Source organism: Dreissena polymorpha, chromosome 1 (assembly GCF_020536995.1).
Source record: "Dreissena polymorpha isolate Duluth1 chromosome 1, UMN_Dpol_1.0, whole genome shotgun sequence".
Taxonomy (NCBI): Eukaryota; Metazoa; Mollusca; class Bivalvia; order Myida; family Dreissenidae; genus Dreissena; species Dreissena polymorpha.
Window position 1 is genome coordinate 94,172,577 of NC_068355.1, and position 15,937 is coordinate 94,188,513.

The following is a 15,937-nucleotide window of genomic DNA, read 5'->3' on the forward strand; positions in this document are numbered from 1 at the left end:
CACCGTGACCTTGACCTTTGACCTAGTGACCTGAAAATCAATAGGAGTCATCTGCTAGTCATGATCAATCTACCTATCAAGTTTCATGATCCTAGGCTTAAGGGTTCTTGAATTATCATCCGGAAACCATTTTACTATTTCGGGTCACCGTGACCTTGACCTTTGACCTAGTGACCTGAAAATCTATAGGGGTCATCTGCTAGTCATGATCAATATACCTATGAAGTTTCATGATCCTAGGCATAAGCGTTCTTGAATTATCATCCGGAAACCATTTTACTATTTCGGGTCAGTGGCCTTGACCTTTGACCTAGTGACCTCAAAATCAATAGGGGTCATCTGTGAGTCATGATCAATGTACCTATGAAGTTTCATGATCCTAGGCCTAAGCGTTCTTGAGTTATCGTCTGACAACCACCTGGTGGACGGACCGACCGACCGACCGACATGAGCAAAGCAATATACCCCCTCTTCTTCGAAGGGGGGCATAATAACATACCAGTTGGTCTTTTTCCAAAGTTGCCCCAGAATCTTGCTTCTGCCTGTAAGCATCAAGCTTCACCTGAAATTTGTTTAAAGTTTGTTATTGTCTTACATTAAATATCTTAAATTATACACAACTCACAAGTTAACTATCACATAGTTGATAAATGGATAGTTATTTACACATAAAAAAATCCTGACATGGGTGAAAGTTGAAAATGTCTGAAAATTGAGCAGAGGGTCCTGCATGGGACTGCCAGTTCCCGCTGGAGGGGTGGGGCATGGGGGGCATGGGGGGGGAAGCAATGCAATGTTTTGTTATACAATGATTCATGCATTTTCAGTAGGATTTAATAATACTGAAATAAGAAGAGATGTGTTTGTCAGAAACGCAATGACCCCTACTGCGCCGCATTGAAATTAAAAAAAATCAAAATGGCAGGTATAGAAATTATCTCCCTTTAAAGGTTATTACTTCCCTTGAAAATTTTGTCCAATCAGACATCACTGACAACCAAGGCCTGTGGTTTAAAAGAGATCATAGACAGGGTTGATCATGTATCTATGGACATAAGTCAACAGGTATGTAATGAACATCAAAAAAATTATAATTATATCATTTAAAAAAAACACTTTGAAAAATCGATCATTAGGGTTATAAATAATCAAAATAATAAATATGTACAGTAACTGTGAAAAGAACTTCAATTCTTTGTAAGGAAATATATAATATGAGATTTATACAATGTAATTATATAAATTACTTCCCTTGAAAATAATTGTCTGTAACAAATCTCTATTTTTAGTGGCAAATAATTTAAAGTCACTATCATGACTGTAGATTCACCACTCATAATGTGCAGCTCCATGAGATACACATGCATGCCAAATATATAAAGTGGCTATATTCAATATTGGATAAATTTCTCCCTTTTTAAAGCTTATTACTTCCCTTAAATCTGTATTTTTTACCATAGACCGTAAAGGATGACCTTGACCTTTTGCCACAATGTGTTTGTCAGAAACACAATGCCACCTACCGCGCCACTTTGATTTATTTAACAAAAACATATACATGTACGTGGGCAGGTCAGATAACTATGTCCATTTAAAGCTTATTACTGCCCTTGACTTTGTTTTTTTGACCATAGACCCTGAAGTATGATGTAAACCTTGAAATTTTACCACTCAAAATGTGCAGCTCCATGAGATACACATGCATGCCAAATATCATGGTGCTATCTTCAATATTTAAAAAGTTATGGCCAATGTTAAAGTTTTTCCGGACGGACGGACAGACTGAAATACTGACTGACAGACAGTTCAACTGCTATGCCACCCGACTGGGGGCATAAAAATGGTAGAATCAACATAGGACTGGGACGTCCAAAATTATAGGCTTGGAAGTCAGTCCAAATCAGTTTCTGTCAGTCCCACTGTCTGACTAAACTATAACAGCATAACACAACACAAAAGAGTACCTTTTAGATGTGTATTGGTATGGATCACATTAAAATACAATAAAACATGTCGAAAGTCGATATTATTTTTAACAATTGTTATAAAAAATAATAAAATAATCAACTACAAAAAATCCAAAGGGGAAGAAGGGGAACGGTATAGGAGCCGGGTGCAGCTCCCTCTAAAGTGTCAGACTCTTTCGAGTAGCACTGGTGCTTATTTTCGTTTTCTTTTCCGCTTTGTGTATCAAATTCAATGTCGTCATTTGTGTTGTCAATATCATCATCTGAGTCCGTTACCTAAATCACCAGAATTCTGTCACTTGTTGTTTTCTTCGAAGTGGAGTCATCTCGCTAAAACTTGTTGCTGTAACAATCCCCGTATACGATTGGTAAAAGAGGATGTTAAATGAAGGAGTCACGTCCCAAACTAAAACGGTTCATTTCATATCGGTCTCGAAGAAAATCTGAACAAGAGCTGTCTTCATCGGAAGACATATGCCCTCAAAAACACTTTTTGAAAGCAAAACACAGATCTAAGTTCAAGGTCAAAGGGGTCAAATTTATGTGCGTATGGAAAGGCCTTGTCCATATACACATGCATACCAAGTATGAAGGTTACATCTGAAGCGGCATAGAAGTTATGAGCATGTTTCGAGCAGAAACGCAATTTTTTGATGATTCAAGGGCAGTAACTCAGAAGTGCCTGGGTAAATTTGGCTGATTATCAAACTTAACCTAGATTTTATTGCCTTACAATTTTTAAGAAGTTTGGTGAAGATCCGATGACAATTGGTGGAGTTATTGAGCGGAAACGAGAAAAAACTCAAATTTTTTATGATTCAAGGTCCGTAACTCAGGAGTGTTTGGGTCAATTTGGCCGATTATCGAACTTGACCTAGATCTTATGGCCTTACACATTATCATGAAGTATGGCAAAGATCCTATGACATTTGCTTCAGTTATTGAGCGCAAACGCGAAATAACGCAATTTTTTTGATGATTCAAGGGCCGTAACTCAGGAGTGTCTGGGTCAATTTGGCAGATCAGGGTTTTTTTTGGCCCAATTTTATAGCCGAAATTCGGCTATGTTCCCAATCCCAAAAAGTATACTTTTTTCCCAAAATGTGGAAAAAAATTCCCAATTTCCAAAAAAAAAAAAAAAAAAAAAAAAATTTTTTTTTTTTTTAGAAAGAAGTCTTATGTGTATTTTATCTCAATTTTAATTCAATTACATCTAATAAAGTATTATATGATTTTTTCTTTTAATTTGAATGATTATAAAGAGTTAAATCAAATTTAGTATTTCCCTAATCAGTGGACTTTTCGTGTGGAAAAAAAGGCTAATAAATTTATTTTCCCAATTTCATGAAAATACCGATAAAATTCCCAATTCCAAAGCCATGGGCTATCTTCCCAAAAAGTGGAGAAAAAACCCTGCAGATTATTGAATGATGAATTTGGTGAAGATCTGATGACAATTGCTTGACTTATTGAGCGTAAACTAATCCCGACGGACTTACTAACTTACTTACAAACTAACTAACTAACTGACTGACTGACGGACATTGTGATTTTAATATGCCCCCAGAACCTATGTTCTGGGGGCATAATAAAAAATCTCTTTGTTCAGCCGAGTTTGGATTATTTGTGATTTATTATTATTATAATTATTGTTTAATTATATGGACTTTCGACATGATTTATTGTATTTTAATGTGATCCAAACCTATATGTTACTTTAATAAGGTATTATTTATGCTCCCAAAATCAGTGTGGTAATTTGACCGTTAAGAAAATGGGCTGAAATTTTTTATATTTACGTCACTTCCAAGCACGTTTTTTATGAATTAAAATATTGTGATTGTTTATTTTTTGTCGGTCCCTCGGACCGATTTACTTGAAATTATTGTCAGCCCTGAGTAAAATTTGCCAGTCAGGACCGGCGGATCGACGGTTTTGGCGAACCCTGCACAAATATTTCAGGTACAAATCGGGACATTCCATTAAAAATGTCGGGACATTTTACCAAAAAGCGGGACACCTAAATCGATCAATCACGCCACCTTTACTGTAGTCAGTAAACAGTATATTACTTACAAAACCTCATAATTTCTGGCAAATATTAACGATAAATGTGTTTAAGAATTTCATGAACACAGACGTTCTCCATTTTCCGGAAGTAAACACACATGTGCACTATGCGGATGAATCCATACGTGAAATGTGGGGCATGCCTCTATTTGATATCCATTTGGGACGGAGGCATGTGTTATGGTTCCAACGCCATGTGCGCGCATCGAGCACTGTTTTTAATCAACCAAACTTCAATTAAAGTGATATTATGGGCATCTAACAGTTTATAGGTGCCTATCGCAACCGTTGTTTATTTTTGGTGTTTTCACTTCATATACACTTATATTTGTTTATGCAGCATCAACATACTAAAAAAATATCCCGGAAAGAGAAAAATAATGCTTTTGAATAACAACCGTACTTTCGTTTTGACAACTGAAATGATTCGATTTACAATGTGAATCTAAATTGAGTTTTATGCAGATTCATTCATATGACACAAAGACACTATTTTGTTTTAGGGATATCATTTCGGCTTATAGGACTCACCAGTCATGTAAAATGTTAAATATAATATATATTTTTTATAAACAACTGGTAGCAAGATGAGATGCAGTTAATTGGTCAGTAACCACATTTTAACCAACTCTTTTGACCTGTAAATTCTTTTCAGCTCAATTAAACAGTGAAAAATGCTCATAATATCACTTTAACTCTAAATTTAGTTTGATGCAATGAGTACATATTATTTTTGAAAATGAGTCAAAAATGAAAGTAAATTTATGTAAAACATCAAAGTTTATCAGTCAACGCTCAATTTGTTTGATATACAAAATTGGTGTTTTGACAGGGTTTTTTAGCCTCAGGTGGTATAATACACAGAATACCGCGTTATAGTATCTTTGGACATGATTTGGGTCATGAAATCCAAAACAGTCTGCTTTAAATTCATTAGGATGCATCTATTACTAGCAATTAGCGACCACATATCATAAAAACACCATGGTGTGAATGCCTGATAAAATCAATAACAATGCCGATAGATCGCTGCTATAAGGTGTCAACAAGAGCACCGCATAGCAGCTGTCAATTTTTGGTTGCATGTGCAGTATTGAATAAATGAAAGCTTGTCAGAAGAATTTTTTTTTATATAAGTGGTCACAGTGACCTTGACATAGTGACCCCAAAATGGGTGATGCGTGTAGAACTCATCAAGGTGCAGCTACATGATGTAGTACATATGAGGTTTAAAAGTTGTAGGTGGAAGCACTTTGATTTTAGAGCCAATGTTAAGGTTTTAGCACGACTCGGGCAGGGGACGGGTTGTCTATGACAATACCTTGTTTTCTCTCTGAAAACAGTCGAGCCAAAAACAACACTGGATCACTCGATTAGTAGATATGGTTCAGGGCCCTCGTTTGGCCGTATTTGGGACAGAAATTCAGCCCCACTCCCCCCTTTAAATAGTATAAATTTCCCCCTATTTCAGCTAAAAATTCCCCCCTCCATAAAAACTTTTTTTTAAAAACTTTTATACCTATGTTGCCAGCTGGTATCGTGCAATTAACCTTTGATTAAATGTATATTTATGCAAATTAACAAATTAAATTAAAATATAGCAATTTTAAGTGTTGAATGGTTGGTTAAAAGATCTTCCAAACTTCCCCGTTTTCGCCATAAACAACGCAAAATTCCCCCCTCTAAGAGCCCCGGCCCCAATCCCCCAAAGTGTAGCAAGGGCCCTGTGGTAGCAAGAGGCAATGATTTTTTTAAAATGGGAATATTTGAATGATATTTGGCATTGATGTTATACTACTTAAAACAAACATAATGATGTCTTTCTTTTTTTATTAGGATGAAAAATAGATTTTTTATGATTTTTTTAAAACACGTAAAAAAATAGGTGAATTTTTCTGCTGTTTTTTCTGCCAAAAATCTGGTTCATTGCCAGCAAACAACTGACATTTGCATTTAACCAGCTATTTTGGCCATTTATAAGTTATTTTTATCTATGTGAATGCCTTTTTAGATATAAAACACATTAAAACATATTAATAACACGTATTTTTTATTGGTTTTGCACTTTTTACTGCACAGTTTATAGCAAAATAAGGGGGCATACAAATATATATTTATGTGCGTGAATAGCCTTTGTCTTTACTGCTATCAACAACAACTCTGCAGCTTTTTTAAGGTTTTATTTTCAATGATAACTAATGGTGAACTAACACATAATTTGTTGACACAATTTATATTTGTTGTGCATACACAATATACAAATACTTGTGAAATGTCCAATTACCCGATATTACATAATGATGAATTAAAATGACACATGCCTCCCAATCACGATGACGAGTTGTTCAAATTAAAAAAAACAACATTGTTGATGTTGGTTTTTTTGTCAGTCAAAGGTAGCATATAGGCAAAAACTAATCCCAAAGATTGAAATTTTTCATAAGTGATGATTGATGAATCATTTTACTTCAACTGCACTCTCACATGTCAGACCGACAGTGTCATGAGCAGACATAGTGGTCACTACAAAACAATAAAATTCTTATGGGGGCTTTCAATAGTTTTGACAAGTTTTATATGTTGTTCACTCAATTAAAATAAATTGTCCATTAGGTAAAATAAGTCCTCAAATTATAAATACACCCCAAGAACAACAGCCAATACTTAAATAAGGTTAACATGCAGACAATAGTTCACTGCCACACATGTTTAACAAAAGTAAAATCATTTGCTTCATTAAATAGGTTCAAAAACCAAAATTCTTCTTATTTAAATAAGACCTAACACTAGTTATTTGAACTTCAATGTATCTGTAAGTATAATCTTATATTCAGTTATCGCCTATGGCGATTTCTTCCTGATTTATTCTCTTTTCCCCCCGCTGCCTTCAGCTTCTTTGCCTCAATCTCCTCTATCGGGGCGCATTCACAAACGGCAGCTTCTTGCGGTACTCTGTAACATGTAAATGAACATTTGAGCTGCACTCTGGGAAAACGGGGCTTAATGCATGAGCCTAAAGTGTCATCCCATATTAGCCTGTTTAGTCCACACAGGCTTATCAGAGACAACACTTTCTGCTTCAACTGGATTTTCTTTGAGAAGGGACTTTCTTAAACGGAAAATAGCTTAAAGGTTCATTGTTTTTACCATTCAAGGCTTTTTTAAGGCTGTTGGGGGAAGGGGCCTTAGCCTTCATATTATATAGGAAAAAGTGTGTGAAACCCAAAATTTGGGGACACAACTCACACATTGTTAGTCATAGGGGAATGTAATTTCCAGGTGTAAGTTTCTTTTTTTGGTTTAAGTGCATGAATATAGTGAAAAAAATTGAGAGGATGTAGCCTTTTTATGAAAATTTCCGAGGGATTGTAGACTAGATTAGGCTACAGCTTTAGAATTAAAAAAAAAAGACTGCTCTTCCTTATCTTGTGATATCAGTCTTCTTAAACTCAATTATGTGATATCTGTCTTTTTAAACTACATTTTGTGATATCTGACTTCTTAAAGGGGCCTTTTCACAGATTTTGGCATTTTTAAAATTATTCATTAAATGCTTTATATTGATAAATGTAAACATTGGATCATAAAAGCTCCAGTAAAAAATCAAGAAAAAAATTAAAAAAAAGGAAAAGAATATTGCCCGGAGCAGGTTTCGAACCAGTGACCCCTGGAGTCCTGCCAGAGTCCTGAAGTAAAAACGCTTTAGCCTACTGAGCTATTCCGCCGAGTACACTCTTGACGTATTTTATACCTTATATAAGCAATCTTCGTAGTTTCACAAAATTTAACGACAAAAACAGAACTCTCCAAATTATTCAATCGTTTCGCGTTGCAACGCTTTATAATTTTTAGGTTTTAAAATCGTCAAAAGATGCATATAATGGCTATATTAGAGCATGGTTAATGTTCAGTATTACTGTTTCCTCACAAATATCATAACTAAAACGAAAACTTACGAATCTGAAACAACTTTTTTCAATTTTGTCAATTTACCAAAGCGTGAAAAGATCCCTTTAAAAGTATAACAGTTTATATTTCAAATGCATAAACATTAGTGAATTACAATAATGATGATTAATTAATGTTGATAATAAATGTATTTCAAAATGACCGATACATTGCCATAAAATAAAATTACATGGGGTTTATGTTTCAAAATGTCATTCTGCTGAAATGTCATTTATATACTAAGAATAATATTTATTGGTTAAAATTGCATATTATTTTTTATCTAGTACCTGATGCGGAAGCTTCAACTTTTCAGCTTTTGCAGCCCGGTCCTGTGTAAATTGACCTGGCTGCGGTGATACACGCTCACTGTGAGACTCCGAACGCTCACTGTTAGACTCCGACCGTTCACTGTCAGACTCCGAACGCTCACTGTTAGACTCCGAGTCAAACTCTTCCCAATCCTGAGACTCTGACTTATTAGTATCAAACATATGTCTGCAAAAAGAATAATTGAAATCAAAGAAATAATATATCTACATAATATAACTAAAATACAGTGACTGTATCGAATTGTTGTTCACATCCGACGTTAAATAAAGATTCTTGTATCTTGTATCATTAATGCAATATCCGAAATACTTGCTGTCCGAATAGTGCAAGTCTGTATTTTGTATTATCGAAACGTCTATTTACAGATATACGAATGAAATCTACCATTACGATATAATGTCGGCATAAATATATCCTTCAATGATGTTTAGCACGTACAACACATTTTTTGGCAACTTTACAGAGCAAAAAAAGAACAATTGATATTTACGTCGTATGAATTTTCAACAACGGCGGCCATCTTGCCATTCATGAAATGGGTCAATAGTGGGTCCATACATTAGCAACAACCAGCAGAATTACGGCATTTTGCAAAGCAATTAGTGGCATGAATGGAAAGGAGAATGATTAACCTTCAGAATAAAAGCAATTTTTCTACGGGGCAATGTATCTTACCTATTTTTCTCGATCTCGGAAATTTTCTTAGGCTTTCTTTTAATCTTCAACGCAACTGTGTGGAAACGAAAGTGCTTTGCCCGCGAACATAAATGTATTAACTTATATGATTAGTGGTTATTTTAACCATATCCAATCGAAAACCACCTTAAAAACGACGTAATTCCGACCCCCTATCGGCACTATTTTTATGAACGAGATTTCGCGCAGGAATTGTTCAGTAATAAATGAGCCGTACGCAGTTGCCTCCCTTGTGCCCATCGCTACCTGTGGTTTGTTAATAAAGGGATTAGCGAAGTTCATTGAATGTCAGGACAAATTTTGTCACATCGGGACAACGGGAGCCGGGGACAAACACAACTAAAGCAGGACTGTTCCGTCAAGATCGGTGTGTCTGGCATGTATGAAATACACATGTACTCGGCGATCACTGTGACATCATTTGAAATTCACACGTGAACAATCGATCTGACGAAATGTCGGTTTCCATAGAAAGTAAAACTATTCAAAACCTTTCTTTTCTCAAGATTGCGGACTTTTTTGTCTACAACGTTGAGAACCCGCTTGAAGGGGTCTGTGGGCTCCGGGCAGGACGGATTATCCGTTTTTGTAGAGGCAGAGGGCATTCTTCAACAGCAACTATCAACATTCACGTGTTTCCGAAAATATCTGTTTGCCTCGTTCCTATTCTCACACATAAAATATTACGAAAATAATTAATTTAAAAATACCGATACCAACTGGTTTATAAACAAAATAATTATACTTTTGTTACAAAGCTCCATTTAAATCGTTACATATTTATTCAATATAAATCAACAATATTAAATAATTAAATGCGGCCTTAAACTCTTAAAGGGAAGTAACGCCTTAACAAAGAAAGGTTACACATAACTATCTTTTACGCCACGTGCATAAACATTTGAATGTTAGTACGTTACGACTTGAAAGTGTTTATATCATATATGCATGTTTTGTACTATTGCAATACACCGTTATCCCTTAATATCTTAACAGCAACATGCAACCAACAAATATCATAAACAATGCTTGCCACAAGGAATGACTGAATAGCGGAAAGGGACCCTTTCCGCGGAAAGGGCTTTCGGTGTTCGGAAAGGGCCTAATTTTATTTATTTTCAATGTTTTCAAAACATTTATTGGTATTTCATAAACAGCCCCTTACATTGTGTTTATAGTTAAAATTTCATTCCAATCCATCAAGAAATGATTTAATATTACAATATGTTTTAATGCCGTACGATACGAGTAACAGGAAACGGGAAGGGGCGAGCACCACGGAAAGGCGCTAAAATTGTTTATTTTTAAAGTTTTAAAGACATTTATTGGTATTTTCATAAACGAAACCTTACCTTACTACTATAGTAGTCTGATACTTACAGTCATTAAAAAAAGGAATCCAGATTTCGTATTAGTTTTGGTAATTGTTTAACCTGAATGATTGGTCTATAGCACGGTCAACGCCTCGGTAAAAGATTAAACTTGTTTATCTAGTGAGTTTATTATATGACTTTGATGTTAAAATGATACTGCTACAAACAAATTTAATTACGAATTGGATCCCTTTTTAATGATATTGAGAAGCATAATTGTTATTGGTTAAGTTGTTACCAGGGGCGTAGCTAGATGAAAATGAAGTGTACGCAACTTCCAATTTCTACGGCATTGGCGAGGTGCGAAGTGTATAGACGGGGGAGGGTTTGGGATCGGGTAATCCCCCTCTCACAAGGGGGTATGAGAGATCTCTCTTAAAAAAATAAAAAATAAATAAAGACGCGTTTTCGTTGCATTTTACTCGTTTGTTATTACATTATTTTAAAATCGCCTACACCCAGTCAGAGTTCTGTGTTTTATTGATTGGATAGTGCAAAACGCCATTTTTAACAGTATTTCAGTTTTTTTGCGGCGGTCTGTTCAACCAGGGACCTAGTATAGGTCCCTGGTTCAACTGATATCTCCTCGGGTACTATACGACAATATTTATAAGCATGTGGCCGCTTTCCCCACAAGAACAGTGGTGTCTGAGCAATAAACAATGACAAAAACGTCGGACATAAAGATTGCCGGGCCGGAAACTCGATCTTCCGTACCCTTGTTTACAATCGGTTAAAATGGGGTATGGCTACCGTCTGAGCTATTGTGTCAAAATTTCAATGACGACTCGATCGCAACTTATTAATCTCAACATCAATTAGATATTATTATATGTAATATTGTGGACATTTATTTTAAACAATTGTGTTCTCCCAAAAACAATATAACCTAGTATGAAAAACTTAGAAAATATTATGGAAAAGGAATGAACGATCGTAATAATTTTAAAATCTAAGATTCTGATGCTATCACGGCCATTTTATCTTGTTTCACAATCTTTTGTAAAGCTAATTAAATGTAATTGTTTTAGTCGGATCAGTCCTGAAAAAGCAATGCCTATTTGCTTTCTTTTTTCGCGTAAATATGTCCAAAACAGTTTCTGCAGATATGTCTTTTTTCACGTAAGTGTTGAGCAAACCTAATCCGGACATTCTCACTATTATCATTGTGTTCCTAAGGTATGTTTTTACCCTTCGCGTGGTACTGAAGGAACGTTCAGCTGTAGCGGTTGACACAGGCATCCATGCAACATTAAGTATAGCAAAGATCCCTGGGTAAATGTGTTCGTTCATTGAAATCAGAGTCTCTTGAAGATCTGCCTTTGGATTGCCCTGTCTCGTCCATTTTGTCCTCCATCTTCTGATCTCGGATTGGAACTCGTCTCTCATTACCGAAAGTTCTTCTTGATATGCCTGGAAAATCTTCTCAGCGACCTCGTGTATTATGTCAACGGCTTTCTTTGGGAGCAAATGTTGAGCTATGTACCGGGACTCAGATGCCATGAGTCTTGTTTCTAATTCCGACATCAGGTGGTCAACGAATTGGGGGTACATATTCAGGGCGCATATTCAGCTTCCAATAGCAAGATGGGCTGGCTGCTGGAATATTCGACCTAATATTTTCTCAAATGTGGTGTCTGCGTTACATTTCTCTTAAGTGTACGCACAATGCGTTATAGAGTAACTTCGATTTTTTTGATTTTTTTGGGGAGAACACAATTGTTTAAAATAAATGTCCACAATATTATATATTAAAACTTCTAATTGATGGTGAGATTTATAGGTTGCGATCGAGTCGTCATTGAAATTTTGACACAATAGCTCAGACGGTAGCGGTTACCCATTTTTAACCGATTGTAAACAAGGGTACGGAAGATCGAGTTTTCGGCTCGGCAATCTTTCTTTCCGAGGTTTTTTGTCATTATTTATTGCTCACCCACCACTGTTCTTTCGGGGAAAGCGGCCCAATACTTAAAAATATTATCGTATAATACCCAAGGAGATATCAGTTGAACAGACCGCCGCAATAAAACTGAAGTACTGTTAAAAATGGCGTTTTGCACTATCCAATCAATAAATAAAAAACTCTGACTGGGTCTCGGCGACTTCAAAATTGTGTAATTAAAAACGAGTAAATTGCAACCCAAATGCGTCTTCATTTTTTTTAGGAGAGATCCCCCATACACCCCCCCTCCCCCCTCCTTGTGAAAGGTGGATTACCCAATCCCACACCCTCCCCCGTCTATGCGCTTCGCACCTCGCCAATGCCGTATAAATTGGAAGTTGCGTACACTTCATTTTCATCTAGCTATGCCCCTGGCCTTAAGTAATTTATTGCTCACCAATTGCATTGAACTTCTTATTAGAAACAATTGTTGTTTGAGAAACTGTTTACGGTAAAAAGGTGTAATGATGATGCCCGACGGCTGCCGTTTTTGGGCGTAATTTACAACTGGACGTTTCATGGTTGTTGAAGCTGACACAGGGGGGCACTTATCCGCCCCTTGAATTACTGTGAGGGGCAGTTATCCGCCTACCTAATTCTGACAGGGGGGGGGGCACTTATCCGCCCCTTCATATTTTATGGGAGGGCACCTCTCCGCCACCTTTAAAATTAGGGGGCACCTCTCCGGGGGACGCATATCCGGATACCGATTAAGAAAAATATTAAGCACTTTACAAGACACATCCTTATGTTATTGCAATGGTCATCGTGGATTTTTTTATTTAACTTTATATTCAATTTCACCTTTGCATTAAAATTTACTGAATGGAGGTTAAAGTTCATGACCTTTAACCTTGAATTGTTACCTTGACTTTTCACAGATGAGCATCATCAGGAGGTGAATGTGAAAATTGTATGTTTATGGGCAATTAAAATCAGAAATATATATTTAAAGGGACCTAAATTTTACAGATTTTGGCATGTATTGAAGTTTGTCATTAAATGGTTTCACTTGATATATGTAAACATGGGAACTAAATAGCACCAGCAAAGAAAACAAGGGTCAAATTAAAGAAAGAAAAAAAGTATTCCTTAACTACATGTACATGGACTCGACCCACTGACTCTGAATGGAGTAAAAGTCTAGCATTTTAACCATTCTGCCATCCGTGCTTGAATTAGGTAATGTGTACTTTATATAAACAATCCTTGTAATAACACAATATATAACAATAACAATAGAACTCTCCAAATTATTCAATTGTTTGGCTTTTGTAATGCTATATAATTGTCAGGTGTTTGAATCATCAAAAGATGCATTTACTGGATATTTTAGAGCTATGTTACATGTTCAGTTGTACTTTTTTGTCGCAAATATCATAACTAAAAAGACAATTTGCAAATCTGAAACATTTTTTTTTAATTTTGTCAATTTACCAAAACATGAAATGTCTATTTAAATCCTGTCAGGCATATAAAACCAATAACACGAAATGGTAATGAAAACACATGACCTTTGAGTTTGATCTCTTATTTTTACCTTGCCCTTACATCATGCACCCTTTGTTTCATTGAAACTCTCACATAAGTGTTAAATTAAAATAGCTGAAACAATAATACATGACATTGACCTTTAAACTTGACCTTCACATTTGCCAGGGAGCATTGGAGTTGCAGGCTACACATTTTCAGGTCATGGCGAATTCAAATCTTAAGTTATATTACAATCCTTCAAGGCATTTGTAATGTTCTATTGTTCTTAATGTTAAGAATGTATTTGTTGCCTGGTTCCGTAAAGGGATAAGTTTATACAAGACAGGTGGGATAGGTTTTCAACACGTTTATTCGCTTTGACTATCTAAGAGGAACTACTAACAAAACAAGCATATAAAATACAGCAAGCAATCTTATTGGCTGAGTCTGGCTGTAGGCGGGGCTTATCAGTAGGCGTTGCTAGACCGCTGATCATTACAGCATGTAAACTGTTCAGAGCTGCAATGAAAACAAGAACTATAACCTTAAAATTGACCTTGACTCTTAACAGAGGCACATGTTTTTTTTAAGGACCCATCCTCAATTTAATTAATGAAAAATTAATAATCTCTATTTAAATTAAAATCATCCAAAGGATGTATCATGTAAACGTAAAATTTCCCAGCATGCAAAGGGCTAGTCTGACTGGCTTTGACTCTTTTTCACCTGTATTTCAGACTGTGAAGGTCATAAAGTGCTGCAGGTAAGCTAGAGTACAAGCACCAAATGGGAACTGTATAACCCATTTATGCCTAGTGGACTCTCCAATCCTTCTAAATTGTATCAATTTATTTCCAAAATTAGGGATGTCTAGTATATTTATTTCTATATTTAGAATATTTCTTACAGAAATTCCATTGAAAAAACAGCGCAGACCCTGATGATACGCCGCATCATGCGGCGTCTCATCTGGGTCTACGCTGTTTGCCAAGGCCTTTTTTCTAGATGCTAGGCATAAATGGGTTAATTAATCAATTGCTTATTCTGTTTTTCATTTACACGAATTAATGCAAATCTATGGGTTCAACAATATATGGATTTTCTGTTATACATGTACCCTGTTAACAGCTGCTGCTGTATGCTTTAGAGTGTGAACAAATCACTGACTCCTCCCTAATGATTTCAAGACAAACTTTGTGTGAAATAATGTCCAATCATCATTGAATAAAATAATCTGTATTCATGACGGATAAAATTTGGGAACAAAAGTTTGTTGAAAATGTGACTACTGTATCCATAAAAAATTAAATTCAAAAAAAACTTCCACAGGGCAATTATATTTTGAATCACTACTTATTACCCTTTTTTGGTTTTAAAGGTTAAATTGACAAATTAATTTGCACAAATTAATCAATCATTCACATGATTTACCACATATATATATTTGGACATATTTAAAAAAAACTATGAATTTTCTTTGCATATTTGGCTAAGTATGTTTGATGTATGATATTGCTGTATTAAATTCTGAACTGCTCAAGCAATATTTATTGAAAACATTAACACAAACCTTTTGTTTAACGTTAATTTTACTTTGACATATTTTTTTTCTGCATCAAATGCAATAAAGCAGACTGGAACACATTTGCCTTGTTAATATCTATTTATTGATGAAGACTATCAAATCCATGTTTGAGACTCCGTAATGCAGCTGGGGTGATGGTGGTGGTGTTATTGATGACACTGATCAATGGAGAGGCAAGTAACAATCAGCAACCATGGCGATATTGATCACTTTCATCCCTGGTGTCAACTGGAGTTTCGATGACTCAGTGGTAATCTAAGGAGATTATCTTGCCACATTAAACCACTTCTTCACAAGTGTGTTTAAGTTAAAATAAAGAGGCAATGAAGATTATGTCAACATTTTAAAACTGGTGTTTTTATGGTATGGTTGTTTGGTACATATTTATTCTTTTAAATGTTTGCTGTAATGTTCCTAAAGTATTATGTTCATTTTTATGCCAGCAAAGAGAACATTAAATAGTATTATTTTAAGGTGCTTTACTTTTTTTACACATACTTTTAATATTTTTAAAAAGTATTTAATTTTTAACAGTAACATTTGTATT

At 35.4% G+C, this 15,937-nt stretch overlaps 1 protein-coding gene across 1 annotated transcript in view; it reads right to left on the reverse strand.

The window, feature by feature from the left end:
- The window catches only part of LOC127841121 (caprin-1-like), a 42,401-nt gene extending 32,663 nt beyond the window's left edge, over nt 1-9,738 (reverse strand). The window contains exons 1-2 of the mRNA XM_052369686.1: nt 9,506-9,738; nt 500-562 (exon numbers count right to left, since the gene is read on the reverse strand). Coding sequence (XP_052225646.1) covers nt 500-562; nt 9,506-9,619 — 177 coding nt within the window. The 5' untranslated portion in view covers nt 9,620-9,738. The remainder of the gene's footprint in view (nt 1-499; nt 563-9,505) is intronic.
- Nucleotides 9,739-15,937: the final 6,199 nt, after the last annotated feature.